The following is a 23,063-nucleotide window of genomic DNA, read 5'->3' as shown; positions in this document are numbered from 1 at the left end:
ACCGATAGGCACCAGGTAGCCCACGAGGCTCTCGTGTGTTGCTCACAGGCCTGTTCTAAAATAGCTCACCATAACGCCACTTACAAGTAAGCTTTCTCTAATATGGAAGTAATCATTTAAAAATGTAAATATTTGCAAAGATAAATGAAATAGTGTTGCACGTTGATAGCTATATTAATTACGGGGTATTTCCTACCCTGTTAAATCATTGTTGGTAACTTTGAGAGAATCATAACATGATCAGTGACTACACCTGGATGAATATTTACCAAAAACTTAAATTATACTTATAAGTAAATTGAGCAATTTGTTATTTGAGAAGTGTTTATCAAACTGGTAGCCCTCCACGTTATTCGATGCCCGAAAGTAGCTCTTAGTTTCAGAGGTTGGTGACTCCCGTGTTAAATGCTAAAGACAACATTTTGAAGAAAGCTGAAAACCTGTAACCATTGACTTTCACAGGAAGGAAATAAATACTAAGGAAGTCAATGCGGCTGTCCGTAGTGCCCAGCCACAATTCATGACACGTCGTATTCTGCCGCGCCGCGGAGCGCTATTTGTATAATTGATTAGTTTATTTGATAAAGTATGAATGCGTGAGTCTGGTGTGCATTAATCTACTATTCTCTGCCGTAAGTGCGCCGCGTCACCGCGCCGTCGGCGCCTCTGGTGCGCGACGCCCTTAGGCAGTTTGTTACGGCCAAGATCGGATTTAGATCATTTCTCTTCTATTCCGGAGATTGCTGCTGCGAGATGAAATAGGTGAGTGACGAAAAGGCATCCCTGCGGGATAATGCGCTTGTGTGTTTGATGTTCTAGATGGAGAGCAGTTTATGCTTAGCATGATATTTCTTCCAGAATATAAAAGGGGGCTAATTGTCGATTTATTCAAGTAGTTTATTAATGCTTGAAATTCTATCACTCCAAATTGATGCTTAAGAATTCTATAGAAGTGCTTAAGACGGAGGTTCTTCCGCAATGAGAATGCAAATATTAGAAACCGGTCACTAGTTTAGCTGGGGGATATTAGGGAGAGAGAAACGGGGAACTTGTAGGTGAATTACGTGCAAACACCGTAGTTATAGGCGAAATCCAGCGGATCGTTTAAGCATAAATGTGTGTGCTACTTCTGCATCCAAATGTTAAACGGACTACGAAATATAATTGTGACCTCCGATTGCCAGAAATCGGGTGGCGGGTGTAATGTTGATTGCAACCGAGCGCTGCAGCCGTCTAGATTAGAGAGATTGCTTGGTTTATAACGTGATAATTTAAGCATATTCATCAGGCAGAATCATGCTGTTAAAGCTGAAAAAGGCAGAATTATGAGGAGATGAAAGAGCCGTTATGAGACGTTTTTAGAAACGTTCTAATGTCCATTTCAGTAGGGCTGGTATGGATGTGCTTAACAGGGAATTGCTCTGTGATTTCTGGTGTAGTGTTGGTGGACGGCTAGTGAGGTTGTGGGAAGGGAGCGCCGAGATCGGCTGTGCTCCAGTAGAGGAAACCTGGAATGAGAAATTCAGAAAATTAGGTCAGTTACAAACGTAATTAAGTAAAAGCATAAACATATTGACAAAAGTCGACAAGTAATTTCTATTTTACAATAGAAAATAATCAGCAGTAGCTGCGAGCTTGTAAAATGAGAGGGGAAAAAGCAAGGATACGCAAGTTAGAGGGGCGGGGTGCGTAGCCCGTAGGTGGTAAGGATCGCTGAAAGAGGAGGACTGGAGTGTGCACTGGAATCGGGAGCTGCAGGATGGAAGAGGTGGGGTGGGATTCCCAAGAGTTGCTTTATTGTCCGGGAGATTGGTTTTATCCGTGTTTAGAATTATGATTACTGCAATATGTCCAAATCCAATATTGCTTTTTAATCCTTTCCTTGATTCTCCGGGGAGGCGGAGAGATTGCGGGTTTAATGTCTGTTTAGGATAGGGGGTGTGGCAGGAGCGTGTTATGTCCTGGGGGGTGGCGGTGAAGACGTGGATTCGCAAGTGTTTTGGGTTTAATGCAGCGGCTTTGAATTATGGTCCCGGCGTCTAGGAGTTTGGAGGAGTTCAGTGACGTTCGTTGTTGGATATGAGTGACACATGATGATGCTGGAGAAGGTACGTAGCGGATCTGGAGATTGCGTTGTGATCTGGCTGGAGTGGATAGGCCTACGGCCTCTCGTTGGAGCCTCGGTCTCGAGCTGACTTTCATGCTGGGCTGGTTGTTGTTAAGACGGGGCTGGTGTTTCAGGGAGCGCGGAGCTTTCTTTCTTGTATGTAGCTGCGCTGATGCTGTTGTGATCTCCGCCGCCGTCGCTGTTGTTGTTGTTGTTTTGTCATTTTGTAGTTGCTGACGATGGTAGTAAAGGTGGTGTGGTATTGTAGTTGAAGAATAGTAGGAGATGTGGAGGATCCGTTTTGTCCGTGAGTAACTTTTGGAAGCGCTAGAGTGGACCTGTCGTTTGTTTCTTCGGAAAACGAAGATAAGGGAGTAATGTCTAGCTAGGCTACTTATAGTGGGTTAGGATAGATCTGATTGGCTAACTAATGAGTGTAGATAGGTGGCCAGCTGCTGTCAATTATATCACGTGCTCCTCTCGAAATTAGTTTAAAAACTTCACATAATGTGATATCAGTGGAATGTATGATGTCATAGGACTAACAAAATATGATATTGTTTACTAGTATCAGTAGCTGATGGAATCTTTGCTGCAGTCACAGATGTGCTGTGACCTTCATAACTGACCCTGGTTAGCAGCAGTATGACCCCCGTGGGGAACTGCTTTAAAATGGTCTCGTCTGCATACTCTTCATTCCACACACAGACATTAATAGTGTTCGGCTGTGTGTGAGACTCTCTCACTCACCATTGCTAATGTAATATAATCCTGTAATGCAAAGCTGAATTTTCCAATTGATCTCAAGGCAATTTGTTACTTTTTGATTTAACGGCTGATTCGTATGAATTTGTACAATCTCATTCATACAGTTTTGAACGATTTGCCTTAAATCCCCAATGACGGCTGGGTTTAGGGGTACCACTAAACTGACAAAAAGTAAAATAGTTACGTTTCCTTATAAGATCAGAACGGATGTTTTTATACACATCCTATACTATCCTATCCCACCAAAAACCAATTAAAGCTGTAGTATTATGAAATGTATTATTACAATTCAAAAGTGCTGCTTTTTATTTATTATAGGCAGGGCCAGACGGAATCTGCGAATGTTTTTTGCTATTTCTGCGGAGAATTTTCGTAAAAATCTGCGGATTTCTGCTGAATTATTTTGGGAGTATCCAGCGGAGTATCATAACTAAACCCTTAATATATTAAATAAAAAGTAATAAATTACTGAATAAAAACGAAATAAATTCAGATTTACACATTTACTCAAGTTAAAAAACAAAATTAATAATGGGCTAAAAATCTGCGGAAATTCTGCGGAATTTTGCGCGTGCAGATTCCGTGTGGGCCTAATTATAGGCTACTTTAAAGGGAACCTATTGTACCTCTTTTTACAAGATGTAAAATAAGTCTCTAAAGTGTGTATGTGATGCTTCAGCTCAAAATACCACATATTATATATAAATATATTATATATATATATATTATATATACCACAAATATATATTCTTAACTCTTTATAATGCTTTGAAACTGCTCCTTTTAGGCTTCGATCCAAATTGTGCCTTTTAAGTGTCTGTCGCTTTAAATTCAAATGAGCTTGTGCTCTTTTCAAAAGAAGGCGGAGCTACAAATGCCTGCGCATTATCATAGTGGCAGATTCAAAACAGGACTAATGTTATCTGTGTGAAAAACTGAAAGGTCACACTTTATTTTGATGGTCCGTTTGTTGAATTTAAGTTACATTGCATCTACATGCCAACTAATTCTCATTAGATTAAAAGTAGACTGTTAGGTTGGGGTTAGGTTAAGTGTAAGTTGACATGTACTTGCAAAGTTTCCTATTGTCAGTTAAATGTCTGTTTAGCAGTAGTATCAACAGATATTAAGCAGACAGTCTACTAAGTTTATTCATAAACTAATTTCAAGAGGATCACGTGCTTATAATCAACACGGCTGACTCCTTATCAGCTCCGTAATCAGCCCTATTAGATGATTACGGAAGCATTATAAATAACCTGAGTTTTTCTCTCCAGTTATCTTCGTCTTGAAGCCCTGGTCTTGAAATCTTGCCTAGGATGTCAAATTGGTTAGGGCCAGCCCTGGCTGACAATACCTTCAACAAGTGGTAACTCTAATGGAGGACAGCTGCTTCCCGCTCTGTTTATGCTAATGAGGGAGAGATCATCACTAATTGACTGGGCTTTCCCCCTCTGATGAGACATACAAAGGAAAAATGTCCATCAAAGTGTTTCTGTTACATTAATTAATTTAATGGCTATATTGGTTGGCTATATTCACGCACTGTTGCCACACAACTGTGTTTAAACCCCTTATAAAAGTGATGTCTGCATAATATATCCCCTTTGAAATGTTGTTTAATCCTGTAATCTAAAAGCATCAATACTACAGCCTTTAGTGTAACGTGATTTTTCAGAAATCATTCAAACATTTATGACCTGAGCATGTATTTAAGATGTCTTTACTGTCACATTTGAATTTATTGTGTCTTTGTGGAATACAAATATTACATCAGTCCAAACAGAAGTCTTATTTTTTTGACATCTACACAAAATGAATCATGTTTTCTCTGTGTACATTCCAGTGTTGAGATGTCTCGGTATTCCTGCCCGGTCCGTAACAAACTTCCAGTCTGCCCACGATACGGATGTGTCCTTGACCACAGATGTGTATTTTGATGAGGATATGGAGCCGATCCATCATCTCAACTCTGACTCCGTATGGTGAGCATATGAGGTTTTTCATGGAATATTAAGTATAAAGTACTGTGCAAAAGATTTAAGGTCGCTAATATTGTCACCAGACTTTAATGGTATTTAACCCCTTAGCTGTCTTGGATTCCTTCAAATCTTGCAGTCACATTAGAGTTTGAGCATGCGATATTCTGTCGTGCGGCACTGCAAAAAGGGGCGGGATTAAACAAGCTTTAGACATTAGACATTTAAAAAAGCGAGCGATTGCTTCATGTTTAAAAATTCTGTCCAGAGAGGTCATGTTTTGATCCTCGGTTGGTCTCAAGCAGTCAAGTGATGCGATTTCGCAGATCAGAGTTCACCAGGCTTGAACTTTGCATCGCAGCAACTTGACGCATGACCCTGCGTTTTTAGTCTGACGCATTTGTGTGCGTTTGAATGGAAGTCTATGGGAGGAAAAGCCCAGTGTGATCGCAGCTTAACTCAGGGGTGGCCAACCCTGTTCCTGGAGAGCCACCTTCCTGCGGATTTCAGTTGCTACCCATATCAAACACACCTGAACTAATTAATTAGGACCTGAACACCATGTGATAATTACAGGCAGGTGTGTTTGATATGGGTTGCAACTGAAATCTGCAGGAAGGTAGATCTCCAGGAACAGGGTTGGCCACCCCTAGCTACTGTCTCAGACTACCTTGGAAACAAGCAATCTTTGAACAATAACTTGCCTAATTAACCTTACTTGCCTAGTTAACCTAAATTAGCCTTTAAATGCCACTTTCGGCTAAATACTAGTATCTTGAAAAATATCTAGTCAAATATTATTTACTGTCATCATTGCAAAGATAAAATAAATCAGTTATTAGACATGAGTTGATAAAACTATTATGTTTAGAAATGTGTTGAAAAAATCTCTCTGTTAAACAGAAATCAAGGAAAAATATATTCAATATGCAGAATATATGCTAATAATTCTGACTTTAACTGTACTAGTGGCCTAAAACCCTTACACAGTACAGTTTACCCAAGACTGCTGCTTGTATCCCAACACAACGTGGCTGTTCAGACTCACACTGACACAAGTAGTCATGACCTTTGAATGACAGCAGTAAATAACTGAGCAACTATTTTAACTGTACAACCGTTTGTAAATTATAAATTTATTTATTTATTTATTTATTTATTTGTTTATTTGGCAGGGATAGTGTACATTAATCAGCATTTCTGCCAATGCACCAGAATTAGCCCGAAGGCTATTTTTTCATCTGTTGTCCCTGAACAACCTAGAAAAAACAATACAAAAATTATACAATCAATCAAACATATTTAAAAAGTACTAAAATAGACATGGTCATATAGATGTTAAAAGAGAATATTTACAAATTAAGCTAAAACACCAAAATTTTGTAATAGGGATAACAATAGTTGAAACACATTTAAACAACAGATCATTAAGATGGTGGGCACAATTGTCATGGCCAGAAGCAAATTTACAGAAAATAATTCATCCAATCATTTTACTGAGCTTAGTGACTTATTTATCGGGGGTCACCAAAGCAGAATGAACTGCCAACCAAAAATGACAAACAAAGCAATTTGGAAACATTGCAAATGATGAAAGATGGCAATGAGCTAAAATTAGGGGTGTCAAAATTAATTGTTTCTTCCATGCACCACGATGCAGACATGGACAATTCAGTATCGGTTTAGAAATGAACATAACCGGTTATTATGTACTGACGTTGTTTACCTCATATGCGCTGTCACGAGGGAGGCGAGCGCGGGTATTTACAATACTTCAGACGCCAACTACTTAAAAACGCAGACACTGTGCACAATTTCACTGTCTTTCACTGACACTTCCAGCAGAAGCTCCTATTTCTCTGCGATTGAAAGTGAACTCCATTTCTCTCTCTCTCTCACTTTGGCCCATTTTACTTGCTGGCGTGACTTTTCCTCTCGGCTGCTGGCGTGACTTTTCCTCCCCTCTCTTTTCCTCTCGGCTGTATGCATTCCCGTGGTTGTACCTGTGCATTGTCATGTGACCCGACCAGATTTCATGCGGCGCGGGAATAATTATCCGAATAAAGCGCGGGAGCGGTCGGTAACTCTGGTGTAATTTAAACAGGAGTAGGCGGTCTCACAATATCCGTCACGAGCGAGCGAGCAAGCAAGCGTGCATGGCATGTGTGTGCGTGTGTTTGTTTGGTGCTGTCTATGTTTGTGTATGTGTGTGAATGAGAGACAGTGTGGTGCTGTGTGTCCATGTGTGTGTGTTTATACAGTCAGCTTGTTATAGCCATAACACTGTGTATGGAAAGCATCGTCAATGCACCGTGATGCACTGAGATATCAAATTTAACCGAATCAATGGCATGATAATCGTAACCGAACTGAACCGTGAGACCAGTATAGGTTCGCACCTAGTTAAAATGCACATCTATAATATAATAATACTTGTTTACTAAAAGGGAATAGGCCTATAAACTACTTCTTATAGCAGTAAGTGCATTACAAGAAGTTATATTATTAAATATTTATGTTAAAAAGGTTATCTAATAATTCCAGCCAGCTTTTAGTGAATTTGTAATATTGTCAAAAACACAAAACTTTCAGTTGTTATATATATATAAAAAAGGCTTAATTACGTGCAGGACCATTCAAATATATTGCTCGTCTCCAACTATTGACAGCAGATTTCCCAATGAGAGTGAGAGGGCGGATTTGCACTCGCGATATCTTTACTGCTCTATTCATTAAACATGTCAAATGTAATGCTTGGACCATGACTGTGCCTCTCGTGATCTGTTCTCTTGTTCACTCTCTCGTCGCCATGATTTCCGGGTATTTTAATTCATTTTGGGGGATCACAGAGCTGGTGTAAATTTGCAAAAGACATGCAGAGCTTCCGGGAGTGGTCATAACTAGATGGAGGACATTGCTTTGCTTGCCTCACAGCATTTGATGTGCGCGACGTATCTGAAGAGCGGGGAGGGATGTGAGTGCATTTGAGCACCGGGCGGGAGACGCGAGATTTTCGGGAGATTATCATTCGTTTGCAGGCATCTGGGAGTCTCTATGCATTTGCGGGAGACTCCCAGAACTTTCGAGAGACCTGGGATGTCTGCATCTGTATATATTTTAGCTGCAGTGACGCGAGCGCAGAGCAGAAATGACATGCTTGATTTAGCTTGTTTCAAGAGTTCACACTTAGCTCATGATTTATACATAGCTTGTATGGCATGCTGTCAGAGAGCCCTGAGCTCTAGGGATCCTGGAGCCCATTGGTATTCTTGCTGTGAGGCAACAGTGCTAGTCACTGGGCCATGGTGCCGCCCATTTTGGATAAAGGAGGAAGAAGGGGAGGAGGGGGGTTTCTTCCCGACGAAGATAGTTGTAGAAAGGAAATGAGGATATATATAGTGATTTGGGATCCTTTGATTGGAGGATCATAATTAGCTAATATGGACCAGCTGGGTCAATCATAAGCACATGCTCCTCTCGAAATTAGTTTAAAATTAAACTTCACTTATTAAGAAAAGTTGTGATCTGGCGCTATATAGATAATACAATTACTGTGACAAAGGGGGCGGGTACAGCCTTTGGAAGGGTGGGGCACCCCCCTTATATTATGGTAGGGGAAACACTGCAGAACATCATTAGGTATTGTTTTTAAGCCTTCAGTTTTCTTGTGTTTCCCTGAAGGAACTTCCATGTGTGGAATGACTGCTGGTTGGCACGTCCGGATCTGCCTCCTGGTTTTGGCGGGTGGCAGGCGGTGGACTCCACACCTCAGGAGACCAGTCATGGGACGTTTCGCTGTGGTCCGGCATCTCTGGCTGCTGTTCGCTCTGGACAGGTCTATCTCAAATACGACGTGCCGTTCGTCTTCGCTGAGGTGAGTGTTAAATTGAGCATCACATAAAAATACATTCCAAAACGACATCCTTTCCATCTACAAACATGATTACTCAATACATTTAGACATTTACATTTAATTTTCATTACAATTAAATACATTTGATTGTTAACATGTAGAGCATGTTTGAAAGTTTTTCAATATTACACACCCCTAATTTTGGTGTGTAATTTAAATAATTTCTCACTGGAATAAATTTGACTTAAAAACGTTGTGCATTGTAACGGTGATGTGACACTGACAACAGGGATGCGGATCCAAATGCAGGTTTATAAGTGGTGTCAGGTAAGCAATGGTCAACACGGGCAAACATAGGTAAGCAGGAAATCCAGAGTTGTAGTCAGATACACAGGCAGATGGTCCGAAGACAGGCAGCAGACAGGGATAAACAGATAAACAAGGTGAGGATCAAAACACGGCAAAGCAAGATAAAGGAAACTCGCTGTAATGTCAGTAAACAAGTCTCAGCAAAGAGTGTCTCAAAGTGAGCCGAATATATCAATGTGTAATCAGTCATTGAGCAGCATCAGCTGTGAGAGTGTAATCAGTCAGGATCTGGAACCGGTTGTGTGTGTGTGTGTGGTGCATGACTGGTTTTTGTAGTCTGTTATGACTGGATTGTAGTTCTATGAGATCTGTGAGTTTACCAGCGATCTGTAAAGATTAGATTGCTGGTAATCATAACATGTATATTGTGTAATTTTAAGTGTTACATGTGTTATACCTTAAAGGGCCATGAAACCCCCTCGTTTCAGCAGGGTGTTTTCACACCTCTACTTTGGAAAAAGTCAGAAAAGTGGGCGTGTCCAGCTCTGTTTAGGGGGGAGTGTCAGAGGAACTAAAGTGGGAGGGTGTGGGAGTGTCTATTTGGGCACGCGCGAGTTTCAGTCAAAATACTCACACACAGTAGAAAGTGATGGTGTTTAACCTACATGGACATCTGTAGTCGAATTATTTGCCAAATTATTAAATGTTGGACTTTAACTGCAGTTTGGCTCTTTCATTTAGGGAATTCATTCATGCCCCTCGCGACACACGAGATATTTGATTCGAGGAACTGCTCTAAGCGTGTATTTTTCATGCAATGTTTGATACCGCACGGCGAATGAGAGAAAAAAAAAACCTCCGCATTTCCCGGAAACTTAGATGCACACGGCAGGTAGCGTCAGAAAGCCGCGTGTGTTATTCCGGTCACTAAATGCGGTTAAAAACCCTACACGAGGTTAAAGTTTGGTTGTGGTCCTAACATGTTACGGTGCAATAGTTAACTTCGTTCGATACGAACAAACTGAATAAACAAAGAGCACTGGTCGCTCACTTACCAAATCTGTAGAGACAGGACAATCACCAGCAACTAGAGCCGCGTCTTTATGAAGAGAAGACTACAAGCGTATCCGATCTCAGCGTTTGCAGATGAGAACAGCTCTCAGGTAAACAATAATCCTCCTTAGACACGTACAAGTTATTGTTGTGGAGCGTCGCGTACACTGTTAATCCAAACGTGAGTCAGCTCTCACAGAGAGAAAATGAAAACAAAACTTAACTGCAGCAAACTATAAAAGCAACACTTCACGCTTGTTTTGCCAACACAACGTGGCGTCCATGTCGTGTAAACACAGAAATGAATATTAATGAAGTTGCACAATAGAGCGCGCTGATTGGTTTGAACCAAGCCTTACTCATGCATTAATGCAATACACTGTAAGACGTAATAAGACTCACTCTGGCACAGACGCCCAGTCTGCACGCTGGAATACACGCTATTATGTCATGACCGTGACGCAGCTTCAAAAATTCGTTTCAAACCGGAAGTACGAATTTGCTTGAAATAACGCAAAAACAACCAATTTACACTTTTTAGTGAAATAAAGGTGTCCTAATAGTGTTTTTAGCAGTGTGGGACACATATACGACTGTCAACAGCTCAAAAAATGTGTTTTGGTGTTTCGTGACCCTTTAAGCCTGGTTTATACTTCTGCGTTGAGTGTTTGGCATGACCCAAGCTGCATGCCTTGCTTAGATTCTGAGAACTCTTAGAATGTTATGATAGCTGATTTAACGTCAAGATATGACTGAACTGCCTCTTGTTACAGTTATGAAATAGTTTGAGAACAAGAAGGAAATGTTCATGGGCCAGTGATGTCACCACATTGAAAGGGTCTATAAAACACCTTTAAAAGCAGCTTCACTAGCATGGCCCACGCCACAGTTTAAGCTAGACTTCACTGTAAGGATGAAAGGGATGGTAGAAGAACAGTGGGATGAAGGGGAGTAAGAGGTAAACAGGTGGGTACGTTAGTTGATCGGGTGTCCCACTATGCCCAGAGACTTAGAGTGGGGGTACTGTCTCTCTAATGGTTTGGCAGAGTGATTCAATTTACATGTACAGTAGGATTGAAGAGGGTTATAGGATTGTGAATGGGAAGCAAGGAAATGCAGGGAGGGTGGGTTCAAAGAACGACGAAGAACAGTGCTAGATGGAAATTTAAAGGATTAGGTGATTGGTTAAGGAGACAAAGTGAGGCGTGGTTCCGCCGCTGAACCTTTATTAACAAGTTAACTCAATTTCTTAAAGCACTAAACACTATGCAAACATTCTTTCATTTTTTTCCTTCTACTTAGTCCATTATTTATCAGGGGTCGCCACAGCGGAACGAACCATCAACTATTCCGGCATATGTGTTACACAGCGGATGGCCTTTCCGCATCAATCTCACATTCACACACACACTCATAAACTACGTTCAATTTAGCTCATTCAATTCACCTATAGCGCATGTGGTTTGGACTTGTGGGGGAAACCGGAGCAGCCTGAGGAAACCCACGCCAACACAGGGAGAACATACAAACTCCACACAGAAAAGCCAATTGGTCCAGCTGGGACTCAAACCAGCGGCCTTCTTGTTGTGAGTCCTAACCACTGGGTCACTGTGCCGCTGCCTCTATGCAAACATTCATTCATTCATTCATTTTCTTGTCGGCTTAGTCCCTTTATTAATCCGGGGTCGCCACAGCAGAATGAACCACCAATTTCTCCAGCAAGTTTTTACGCAGTGGATGCCCTTCCTGCCGCAACCCATCTCTGGGAAACATCCACACACACATTCACACACTACGAACAATTTAGCCTACCCTATTCACCTGTACCACATGTCTTTGGACTGTGGGGGAAACCGGAGCACCCGGAGGAAACCCACGCGAACGCAGGGAGAACATGCAAACTCCACACAGAAACACCAACCGAGGTTCGAACAAGCGACCCAGCGACCTTCTTGGTGCGAGGCGACAGCACTACCTACTGCGCCACTGCCTCGCCCTCTATGCAAACAATACAATAAAAAAACTAAATCAACAAGCAAAAGCAAGTTTAAAAGTCTGCAAATGATCTTGAATTAATTAGTTGAATTTGTTTTCTCTCATTTTCTCTCTCTGAATGAGCGGTTTTAAATCTTATTATAAATGTGTCACTCTGTTGAATGTGTGTATCCTAGACGGATCAGCCCTGACTTGTTGGCATCCATGTTAAATATTTTCTTTATACCCTGCACTTATCTTGCCAGTCACGTCTCTCTGTGAAGTATTGTCAGCTGTAAACGGTGTCTGCTGTGCTTCTGCCGCAGGTGAACAGTGATAAGATCTACTGGCAGAGAAACCTGGACGGCACCTTCAGTCAGATCCACAGCGAGAAGAAGGCTGTGGGTCACTGCATCAGCACTAAAGCTGTGGGCTCCGATGAACGAGTCGACATCACAGACGTCTACAAATACCCTGAAGGTCAGAAACACACACACATACACATGCAAACACACACACATACACACATGCATATATGCACACATGTACGTACATACACAGACACATATATATGCACACACATACATGGACACACACACACATGCATATTCACACCAACACACACTCAAACAAACAAACACAGACACATACACACACTCTCACACAAACAGACAGATAAGCACACACACATTTTTTTGCACACATACACATATACTGTATGCACCTACACACATACACATTTGTACAGCTATCTTTATATGGATTCCCATAGACCTACTGTATTTTTAATACAAGGGACACACACACACACACACACACACACACAAACTTTCTTTTTCTGCCTGTAACAACCTGCAAGTCATGGAACTACCTCATGAAACAACTTAACAGCTGTCAAAAGAAAACTGCAGGCTGTAAAGTACAGACGTTAAGCAAATATTTCATCATCTGCAAGATCGGAATGTACATATTGATGAAGTAATGTGGTAGTTAAAATATGAGAACACTTGAGGACATTTCACAGTTCCCCTGAGAAGGTTTGTATTGGATCCAAATGAATAAATGCTAAATACAAACTCAATAGAAATGCCAACTGACCCAGCCGAGGCTTGAACCAGTGACCTTCTTACTGCGAGGCGATTGAGCTACCCACTGCGCCGCCCTGAAACCCCGCTGCCCATAATAATAATAGTATTGTACTTATTATACTCAATAATAAGTACATTACTATTATTATTATGGGCAGCGGGGTTTCAGGGCGGCGCAGTGGGTAGCTCAATCGCCTCGAAGTAAAAAGGTCACTGGTTCGAGCCTCGGCTGGGTCAGTTGGCATTTCTTTGTGGCGTGTCCATGTTCTTCCTGTGTTGGCGTGGGTTTCCTCAGGGTGCTCCGGTTTCCCCTACAAGTCCAAACCACATGCGCTATAGGTGAATTGGGTAAGCTAAATTGTCCGTAGCGTATGGGTGTGAATGAGTGTGTATGAATGTTTTCCAGTGCTGGGTTGCAGCTGGAAGGGCATTCGCTACTTAAATCAAAAGCTGGAGGTTCATTCCACAGTGGCAACCTGAAATAAAGACTAAACCGACAGAGAATTATTCATTCATTCATTTACTTGTCGGCTTAGTCCCTTTACTAATCCGGGGTCACCACAGCGGAATGAACCGCCAACTTATCCAGCAAGATTTTACGCAGCAGATGCGTTTCCAGCCGCAACCCATCCCTGGGAAACATTCAAACACACACACACTTATACACTTCAGCCTACCCAATTCACCTGTAGCGTATGTCTTTGGACTGTGGGGGAAACTGGAGCACCTGGAGGAAACCCGCGCGAACGCAGGGAGAACATGCAAACTCCACACAGAAACGCCAACAGAGCCGACCCTGCGACCTTCTTGCTGTGAGGCGACAGCACTACCTACTGCGCCACTGCTACACCCCGACAGAGAATTCATGAAGGACTATTTTTATTATTATTTATTTATTTATTTATTTTGTGAAATGGTTGTATTAAATTTTATCATAAAATCAAAAGGAAAATAGACTTTTCAAAAATACTTTTGTAAAAATTCAAGTCATATTAAGCTATAATCTTAGTAAAACCTGTAAAAAAGCTTATATTTGTTACGAAATGCATTCATATAATCATATTTGACACTGTAAATTTAGTATTGTAAATGATTTTATTCATTCATTTCCCTTCAGCTTAGTCTGTATTTCAGAGGTCGCCACTGAGGAATGAACCGCCTAGCATATGTTTTATGCAGTAGATGCCCTTCCAGCCACAAGCCAATACTGAGAAACACCCATACACACTTATTCACACACACACACACATACAATACGTTCAATTTATTTTATTCAATTCACCTATAGTGCATGTGTTTGGACTGTGGGGGAAACCGGAGCACCCGGATGAAACCCACGCCAACACTGGGAGAACATGCAAACTCCACACAGTAATGCCAACTTGTCCAGCCAGGACTCGAACCAGCGACCTTTTTGCTGTGAGGCAACAGTGCCACAGAGCCACCGTGCCTCGCCACACTTTGAATTAATATTGTTTTTATTTGTATTATTTCTTATATACTACTACTCATATTAAAGTAGAGTTAAGTCATAATTTGCAATATAACCTTGTCATTACTTTGTAAGACTTAATTCGTTCAGTTTGGAGAAAAATTCATATTTTTAGCGGATGTTTTCTTACCAGAGCACCCAACAAGATAATACACCAATTACTGGCAAATGGCAGTACAGAGACAGCCGAGATCACACAATGAAACCTGTCATTATCTCCAAACGGCTGGTTAAACTAAACTGAGATCCACCCACAGGACACAATGACTTCACTGTCTCTGTAACTCAGATACACAAAAATAAACAAATGACACAGCAGACTGAAAAAGTAAGAGTGTATGGGTGTGAAACGGAGGTAGATAAGACCATTTAGCTTTAAAAGTGTTGCAGTGTGTTATTAAAGTGTTAGTTTCAAAATGCTAGTCTTAAAAGGATAGTTCATCCAAAAATAGCTTTACCTGTTTCGAAACAGACGTTTCTTTCATCTGTTGAAAATAAAGCAGGCCCTGATTGGCTAATCGGGAGGACCGGGAGAATTCCCGGTGGGCCAGTCTGTTTTTTGGCCGTGAGGGCCGGTGTCCCTAGCTGCAGTCTCACTATTTTCATTTATGTATTTATTTATTTGACCTTAGCCTTACTCTTTTTATTCATTATTTTGCCGCAGCTCTTTGAGCAGGATGCAGCCCATACGTATTTGTGCGGTTTTTGTTTTCGTGAATCCGTGTTTCGCATCTTGAACACCTCTACGGCGCAATCACGCTGTTCTCGCATAAAGCTGCCGAAGGCCGCTGTCAAGCGACCGTCTGTCTGACTGACATATTGAATGAGTGAATAATTGACTGGCCGTCCGGCCTATCGGGTGACCCACCTTCCTCCTCCTTCCCTAAACCCAACCGGTTTTACTGATTGACCCGCCGGCCCGCTCGCTTACTTCTCTAAACCCAAGCGACGATTTACAAAAGCCGTCCAGAAAAAGAAAAGCCCCCTCGTCTGATTTTGACCGCGTTTTCGGATTTTACCACATTCTCGCCCTGTTATGAACTCGTTCGCTTTATTTTTTGGATTCTGTTTTTGTCTTACCTGATTTCTGAAACCGATCTTTCCCGGACTCGAACCCGGTTGTCGCGCTCGGCTCCCCTCAGGCTCTCTGCTTCCATGAGGAAAACGACGAGCTAAACGTAAACGGGCAAACTGGTTGCGGCAGGAAAGCCCTCCACACGGAGGTGAGCCGTCAGCTGGCGAGCGCCAAGAGGAGCGGCGTAACACCACCCCGTGTTACGCCGCTCGAAAAAATAAAATGCAGCCATACATACCTCCGGCCACGTAAATCGCGGTCTCAAGAAAAGTCCGTCAGGCTACGTGTCCAGAATGAGCTTGGGTTGCAACAAGGATTTAATGATCAATGCGAACTTAAACAGCGGCACTTTATTGATAATAAGAATTTGAATAATTAATAATAATAAATATTACACCTGCTCAATGAAAATCAGATGATTCCCTACATTAATAAATCTGACATAACTTGATCAGAAATCTAAAAACAGTGCAATACTTATTTTTTCTTACAAATGCACCAGCATAACAGCGCCACTGTGGTCCAGTGGTCAGCACATTGCGTTGCGTTGAGTTCGAACCTCACCTGATTATTTTTTTTTTTTAGTATAAAGACATATTATACTGTTGGGGTTACTTATATAAGTGTACATATTTAATTTTTTTTTTTTTTTTGTGTAACCACTGTTACAAAGGACTGGATATCTATAAAGAATTTTGCACAGAATACATATTTAGATATTGCAGGAAAGGACATTGTGATGTTTTAAAGAATAGTGTTGGAGATTTAGCTAATGTTACCCTTTAATGTTCGCATATTTATGAAAAACATTTTAAGTTCTAAAGCAGCTGTTTCCTTGAAAAAGACGTGATAGTGTCATTAGAAACTGAATTGTTAATGACATTATTTTAATATAGTCTGTCATGAACTGGGGTGGGCCGGTCTAAGGCTTGAAAATCCAGGGCTGAAAAGGAGTCCCACTCCAGCCCTGACATGATGACATGACACCATTAGTGGAACGCCGCCCATCTCACATCTCATAACATCCTCATTATGATAGACGCCATCAAACAATCAGCCCAAATGCTGCGGAGAGACCTTTTTTTCATAGGCTATATCAGGGGTTCTCGAACTTTTCAGCCCGTGACCTCTAAAACAGTGGTCCCCAACCTTTTTCTAACTGCGGACCGGTCAACGATTGACAATTTTAATGCGGACCGGGGGGTTAAAATAAAAATAATAATAATAAACGTGAATCCACTGTGTACTCATGTGGAGCTTTATTAGCACATTGCTCCAACATTTCAATGCTATTATAACATTAGGAAGTAATAACTTTATTAACACATTGCTCCAACAATATAACATATTATAACATCAAAAACTGTCCGTAACGCTAAATCAATGGGAGCCCTGAGCTTGTTTCTTTGCAACGAGATGGTCCCATCTGGGGGTAATAGCAGAAGATTGCCGGAAAGAGCGCGTGCACGTCTAGAACGTGCTGACGTGGGACGTCTGCTTTAGCTAATCAGAACAGTCAGACGCATTCAAGTCCGTGCGGTTCATGAGAATAAAAACCTTTGAATATTTTTCCAGACACTTTTAGCTGCTAGAAATTAGGCAGATAACGTTTATATGTTCATCCTAATGCCAATAAGATGTCGATAAGATGCTTATGATAAGCCGTTGTTTGTTTACCTTCAAGCTTTGCGTGTGCCCGTGAAACAGCCAGTGAGCGCCAGCACACACACATATCATGTACATCTCGACATGCGAAAGTGTTTTCTACCATGACTTTAATCCAGAACACCGGCAGAGTTTTCAGGCCGCCATCATTTGCGATCTCCAGCTGTTGCTCTTCTTCTTGCACGAACATGCTGGATTCAGCTGGTTTGTTGACAAATGGGTCACGTATCCATTCCTTGGCCGTTTGTGGGTCCTTTGAGGTTGGGAAGTAGCGCTCAAACTCCTTTAACAGCGAAGACTGGTGATCATGCACCAGCTTGGTGAGTGAGGGCGCAGGCTCAGTCTCACACAAAATCCCCGCTAATGTTTGAAACATGTCCAATATGCCTCTGTTCACGCGCCGTCCCCACAAATCCAGTTTGGCTTTAAATGCAGCTACTTTATCTGCCAACTTAAAGATAATTAATTCTTGTGCGGCCCAGTACTGATTGATCCACGGACCGGTACCGGTCCGCGGCCCGGGGGTTGGGGACCACTGCTCTAAAATAACAACTTCCAGTGACTCGCAACCCCCAAGATGCTCGGAGGTGGTTATAAGCATACAAATACTGCACACAATGGCACACACACACCAATAGGAACTATATAAACATAAGCATATTGGCAACACAAAAAAGTGCAACAGTCTTACAACCATATATTTTTTATAACCATTATTCATTTGTTTAATTTAATATTAACCTTATGGTAAGCACAATGTTTATAGCGCAATTTTGGAGACTTGGAGCCACTTTGAGATCATCGTCCTTGTCCAGTCGTGGCCTTAATTTGTAATGTATTTGAGTGACATAAAGGTGTCAAAGTTTAATATTGTTCTGCAAAATTAATCTGCAGCAACTAACGCTATTGTTGTGATGCTAATCTAGCATTATAACCCCAGGGGTCGCAAATAAAATATAATAATTGATAAAATATGATGATTCTAATAGTTTAATGAAATATATGAGATTTTTGGAAATCCCCAAGCAACCCCTCTTTTATTGTCTCCCGACCCCCACTTTGAGAAGCACTGGGCTATTTGACACTTAATAGGTAATTTCCATTTATTTAAGAGAATAATTTAAAGATGTTGCATAATATTCTGTGATCTTAAGCAAAGGAAACCGTTATGTGTTTCAGGGCATAAGAGGCAGTAATAAATTACAGGCTATAGCCTATATTTCGTTGTGCTCAGCAGCTATCCACTAATAAAGCTCCACATTTACAATATATATATATTTAATTTTACTATGTCATGTAAAAACATGAACACTTGTTTGAGGACACAGAGCACATTTTTTTACATGGTGTTTTTTTTTTTTACATCTGTTTGTAAAGCATTGCTGTTGGACTAGATGACAGAAAAGAAGGTAGTTTCTGCTTTCACTCCCTCAAAAAATGCTCTATTTGCAGGATTTGATTAATACCATCGTATCCAAATACTTTATAAATAATATTTTAAACCTCCTCCATTGTTTATTATTTTTTAGAAAATAACTAAAATCTTTTTTCAGATAGACCCTTATAAAATGAACATTTAAAATGGCCTGAAACGGTTTAATTTATTTGTTTTGTTTATAAACTGTTAAAGCTTTTGTTTGTTTTGTATTGGTTTATTTATTTAATGTGATTTTATTTTTTCCGATATTTGTAATTCTTTAAATTGTTTCAATATAGCTTTGGCTATTTTATCGAGATTTGACACTATTGTGTTGTGCTTACAAAAGTGGACATAATTTGCAAAGTTTTATGTCTTTCTGTTCTATATATATATATATATATATATTTTTTTTTTTTAATTATTATTTATTTATGTATTTATTTTTTAATTTTCTCCAAAATATAGAAAGAAAGAAACCCAGCTGCTAACGGCATCAACAGAGCTGTCAAGCGAGCACTCTTACACCCGGTCTCTCACACACATGCATTTAAATTAGCATGTTTCATGCACAAACACACCATTTCAACTTGACAAAAACTCTCGACAACTTAAAGTTACTGACTGCTGTGTTTTTAATGTGGTGTAAAGATTATTATGTGTTATTAATACATCAGGGAGGACACAGCAAAGAAATATCACTTATAAATGAAAACTACTTTAATTATTGTTTAAACCCTTACATTTAAAAGGGAAAACATCTAGCCTATAAGGTGTTTTATGGAATCTTAAACTGACCAGCTATATGTTTTCTTTCCCTTATTTATTTATTTTTTTGAAGCATGTACTCATGTGCGATCAGAAAACCGTAATGGCAGCCGCTTTGAACCTTCTTTGGCCTAAGGTATTCAGAAGGCAGAAAAAGGCCGGCCACTGGCCCTGAGAAAGCTCAGCAAATGCCTGTGTGTCAGCATAGTGGCAGATTCAAAACATAATCTCTGTGAAAAACTTGTGTCTCAGAAAAAGGCCATCTATGGAAACTGAAAACCTAAAACTCCACATTTATAATGCCTCTTAAGCTTCTTTATACTTCTGCGTCAAGTGATCAGCGTGACCCACGGCGCATGCAATAGGCGTTGCCTTGTATTTATACTTCTGCACGCTGTTTGTGTTCCTCTGCAATAACACTTCTAAAACGCTAGCTGGCAGTAGGTGTTTATGTTCTTCTGTGTCGAGTTTCTTTGCTGGTGTTTTGCTTTTTTTCTGAATGCTTCCCTAATGTACAAGTGACTGAAACTTGCTCATTTTGAGGCGGGAATCGGCGAACAGAGACATGATGATTTTAACTGACTGAAAAACATCTGCGGGTGCAGAATAAGTGCCCACTGCTGATATGTGATAGAAATATTGGTAGCTTGAGACAGATGATATGACCGGTTTGTGCTGTGCTTCTATATGGATCCTAGTGTATTTGCCATTACGGCCCATTGTTTTTTTTTTTTTGCTTCCCAGGTTTCTGCACAGCTCACATGACTGAAAGCTATCAGCAATAGTTGTTTTCTTACTATGTTTTTCTTTTCTTACTATAAGATTTTCTTATTTTAGTATGTTGTTGAATTTCCAACTGAAACGAAAAATTGAGGGGTGGCACTTTCTTTCTATGCATCTTTCACTTTTAGCAAGATTGTATTTATTCAATTATTTCAATTATTGTAGCAAAAGCCATCAAAATTAGGTCAGCAGAGGATTAATTTGCACAGATTAATTGTTTACCTAAAGAAAAACATCGGACGCTAGCAATATAAACATTGTACATTTTTGTTTATTTAGGATTGTTCTATATTGATGTTTTTTTTTTATCTGCGTCCTCAGGCTCAGAGGAGGAGCGTATCGCGGTGGAAACGGCCTGTCGGTACGGCAGTAAGCCGGATGTGTACTCGAGCGCCATGGCGGAGGACGTGCAGGTGGAGGTGCGGATGGAGGGAGAAGGTCCTCGTATGGGTGGAGATGCTCAGTTGAAGATTGTGGTGAAGAACATGAGCTCTCAGCCACGAAGAACCACCCTCCACAGCCAGGCGGCAGTCATGTACTACACCGGCGTGCTGAAGGACACCGTGAAAAAGGACAAGCTCAGTGTGGAGCTCATGCCACAGGAAGGTCAGTTCACGACGTTTGTTCAAAAATAGCACACCTGGAGTATCGGGGGTAACGCATAACAAGTAATGCGAGTTGGCGTAATAATATGACTTTTCTAAGTAACGAGTAAAGTAGTGCTTTACTTAAAAAATTAAGTAATAATATTTGAGTTACTTTTTAAAAAATGTAACCCGAGTTACTTTTTAGATTAATTAATTTGCTTTTAAGAAACAATTTGCTGAATTAAAATGTGTGTAATAACGTTGAATTACACTCAATGAGAGAATGAGCTCCCCACCGGAACAGACAAAAAGAAAGTTTTCAGACGGTAACATTATTTGGTTATACAGTGTGTTGGTAAATGCAGAGCTCCTCTATTTAAAAAAAAAAGAAAAATACCCTGCCAGCTCTGAAAGAGATCAAGCCACGGGCAGGTATGAAAAAGTAACTCAAAAGTAATGTAATGCATTACTTTCCATAAAATAAATGAGTAACGCAACTTCTTACTTTTGTGGGTAGTAACTCAAAATCATAATTCATTACTTTCAAAAGTAACTTTCCCTAACACTGATTACGATTACTATTGAAACAGTATGCTTACTGTATAGAGTATAGAATGGAAGCTTTGTTCCATCACAATTATCTTATAATTTCAAGCTCCACAATTAAGAGCTTTGTTTCTGCCACAAAAAATAACAATTAATGTAACTGAACTTTTTAAACTCAGAATTTTGAAAAATGTGACATGATTATATGTCAAGACTTTCTTATAAAATTCACACCAAACACCGTAATTATATATATATATATATATATATATATATATATATATATATATATATATATATATATATATATATATATATATATATTTCTCAGTGAATATAGGTGATATATTTTGGTGCATTTAAATATAACATGTATATTTATTCAAATATTATTTTTGTCACCAAACACGATTAGAAACAGAAAGATTTAAATTCATGTGAAGTATTGCGAAACATATTACAAATTAAAATTTTAAACAGAATTTTATATATATTTGGTTATCAATTTTTTTTCTCTGTCTATACATTTTTTATTTCATTTTTTTTTCTAATAATATTAATTTGAGTTTCTAATTTATGGACCGTTATCGTAAGCCATTTTGTTAGATTGGCTTTAGATTTGGCTTCAGTAAAAATATAATATTGTAAAGCTTATAGAAAGTATTAATTTAAAAGAAAGATCTGTGGGGGGATGTGCACGTTTATGCTGAGCACTTTATGGCCTATACAGTTGAAGTTAGAATTATTAAACCCCTCAAATTACTAGACCCCCTGTTTCCCCCCCCCAGTTTCTGTTTAATGGAGAGATTTTTTTCAACATTTCTAAGCACAATAGTTTTATTAACTCATCTATTTTATCATATTTTATCTATGCCATGATGACAGTAAATAATATTTTACTAGATATTTTTCAAGACACTTCTATGCAGCTTAAAGTGACATTTAAAGGCTTAACTAGGTTAATTAGGTTAACTAGGCAGGTTAGGGTAATTAGGCGAGTTATTGTATAATGATAGTTTGTTCTGTAGACAGTCGGATAAAAAAATTATCTTAAAGGAGCTAATAATTTTGTCCTTAAAATGGTTCGTAATAAATTTAAAACTGCTTTTATTCTAGCCAAAATAAAAACAAATAAGACTTTCTTCAGTAGAAAAAATATTATCAGACATACTGTAAAACATTTCCTTGCTCTGTTAAACATCATTTGGGAAATATAAAAAAAAAAAATAAATAAATAAAAAGGGGGTTTAATAATCCTGATTTCAACTGTGTGTGTGTGTGTGTTTGTGTGTGTGTGTGTGTGTGTGTGTGTGTGTGTGTACGTGTTTTTGTGACATATCAGGACACAAATCTGTATAATGACATGGGTATGACACAGGTATTACAAAAAGGAGGTGAAATATGAGGACATTGGTGACGTCCTCATTTCTCAAAATGCTTATAAATCCTACAGAAGGAGTTTAATCAGAGAGTAAAGCTGAACACAGTCTCCTGTGATGGTTGGGTTTAGGGATGGGGTGGGGTGAGGGCAATATAATATATGGTTTGGACAGTATAAAATGAATGGAAACCTATGTAATGTCCCCACTTTTCACAAAA

The 23,063-nt window shown here is 39.8% G+C and overlaps 1 protein-coding gene and 1 long non-coding RNA gene across 7 annotated transcripts in view; one reads left to right on the top strand and one right to left on the bottom strand.

Annotated features, from left to right (window-relative positions):
- LOC147846532 (uncharacterized) overlaps nucleotides 1-23,063 on the bottom strand; it is a 252,135-nt gene that overhangs the window by 85,077 nt on the left and 143,995 nt on the right. The window lies entirely within an intron of this gene.
- tgm1l1 (transglutaminase 1 like 1) overlaps nucleotides 1-23,063 on the top strand; it is a 72,977-nt gene that overhangs the window by 44,460 nt on the left and 5,454 nt on the right. For 4 of the 6 annotated variants that reach the window (XR_015478975.1, XR_015478974.1, XM_087241439.1 and 1 more), the window contains exons 8-11: nucleotides 4,722-4,860; nucleotides 8,536-8,728; nucleotides 12,370-12,523; nucleotides 20,653-20,937. Coding sequence is in view for 2 of the 6 variants with exons in the window: in XM_087241439.1 (XP_087097565.1) it covers nucleotides 4,722-4,860; nucleotides 8,536-8,728; nucleotides 12,370-12,523; nucleotides 20,653-20,937 (771 nt within the window). In the remaining 4 variants the exon portion in view is untranslated. Of the gene's footprint in view, nucleotides 1-4,721; nucleotides 4,861-8,535; nucleotides 8,882-12,031; nucleotides 12,524-20,652; nucleotides 21,103-21,241; nucleotides 21,274-23,063 lie in introns of those variants that run through there. The other 2 variants (XR_015478976.1, XR_015478977.1) reach the window with 2 other exon arrangements.

Source organism: Danio rerio, chromosome 2 (assembly GCF_052040795.2).
Source record: "Danio rerio strain M-AB ecotype USA chromosome 2, GRCz13ab, whole genome shotgun sequence".
Classification (NCBI taxonomy): Eukaryota; Metazoa; Chordata; class Actinopteri; order Cypriniformes; family Danionidae; genus Danio; species Danio rerio.
The sequence above is the reverse complement of the archived record's forward strand: the minus strand, read 5'-3'. Positions and strand labels throughout refer to the sequence as shown.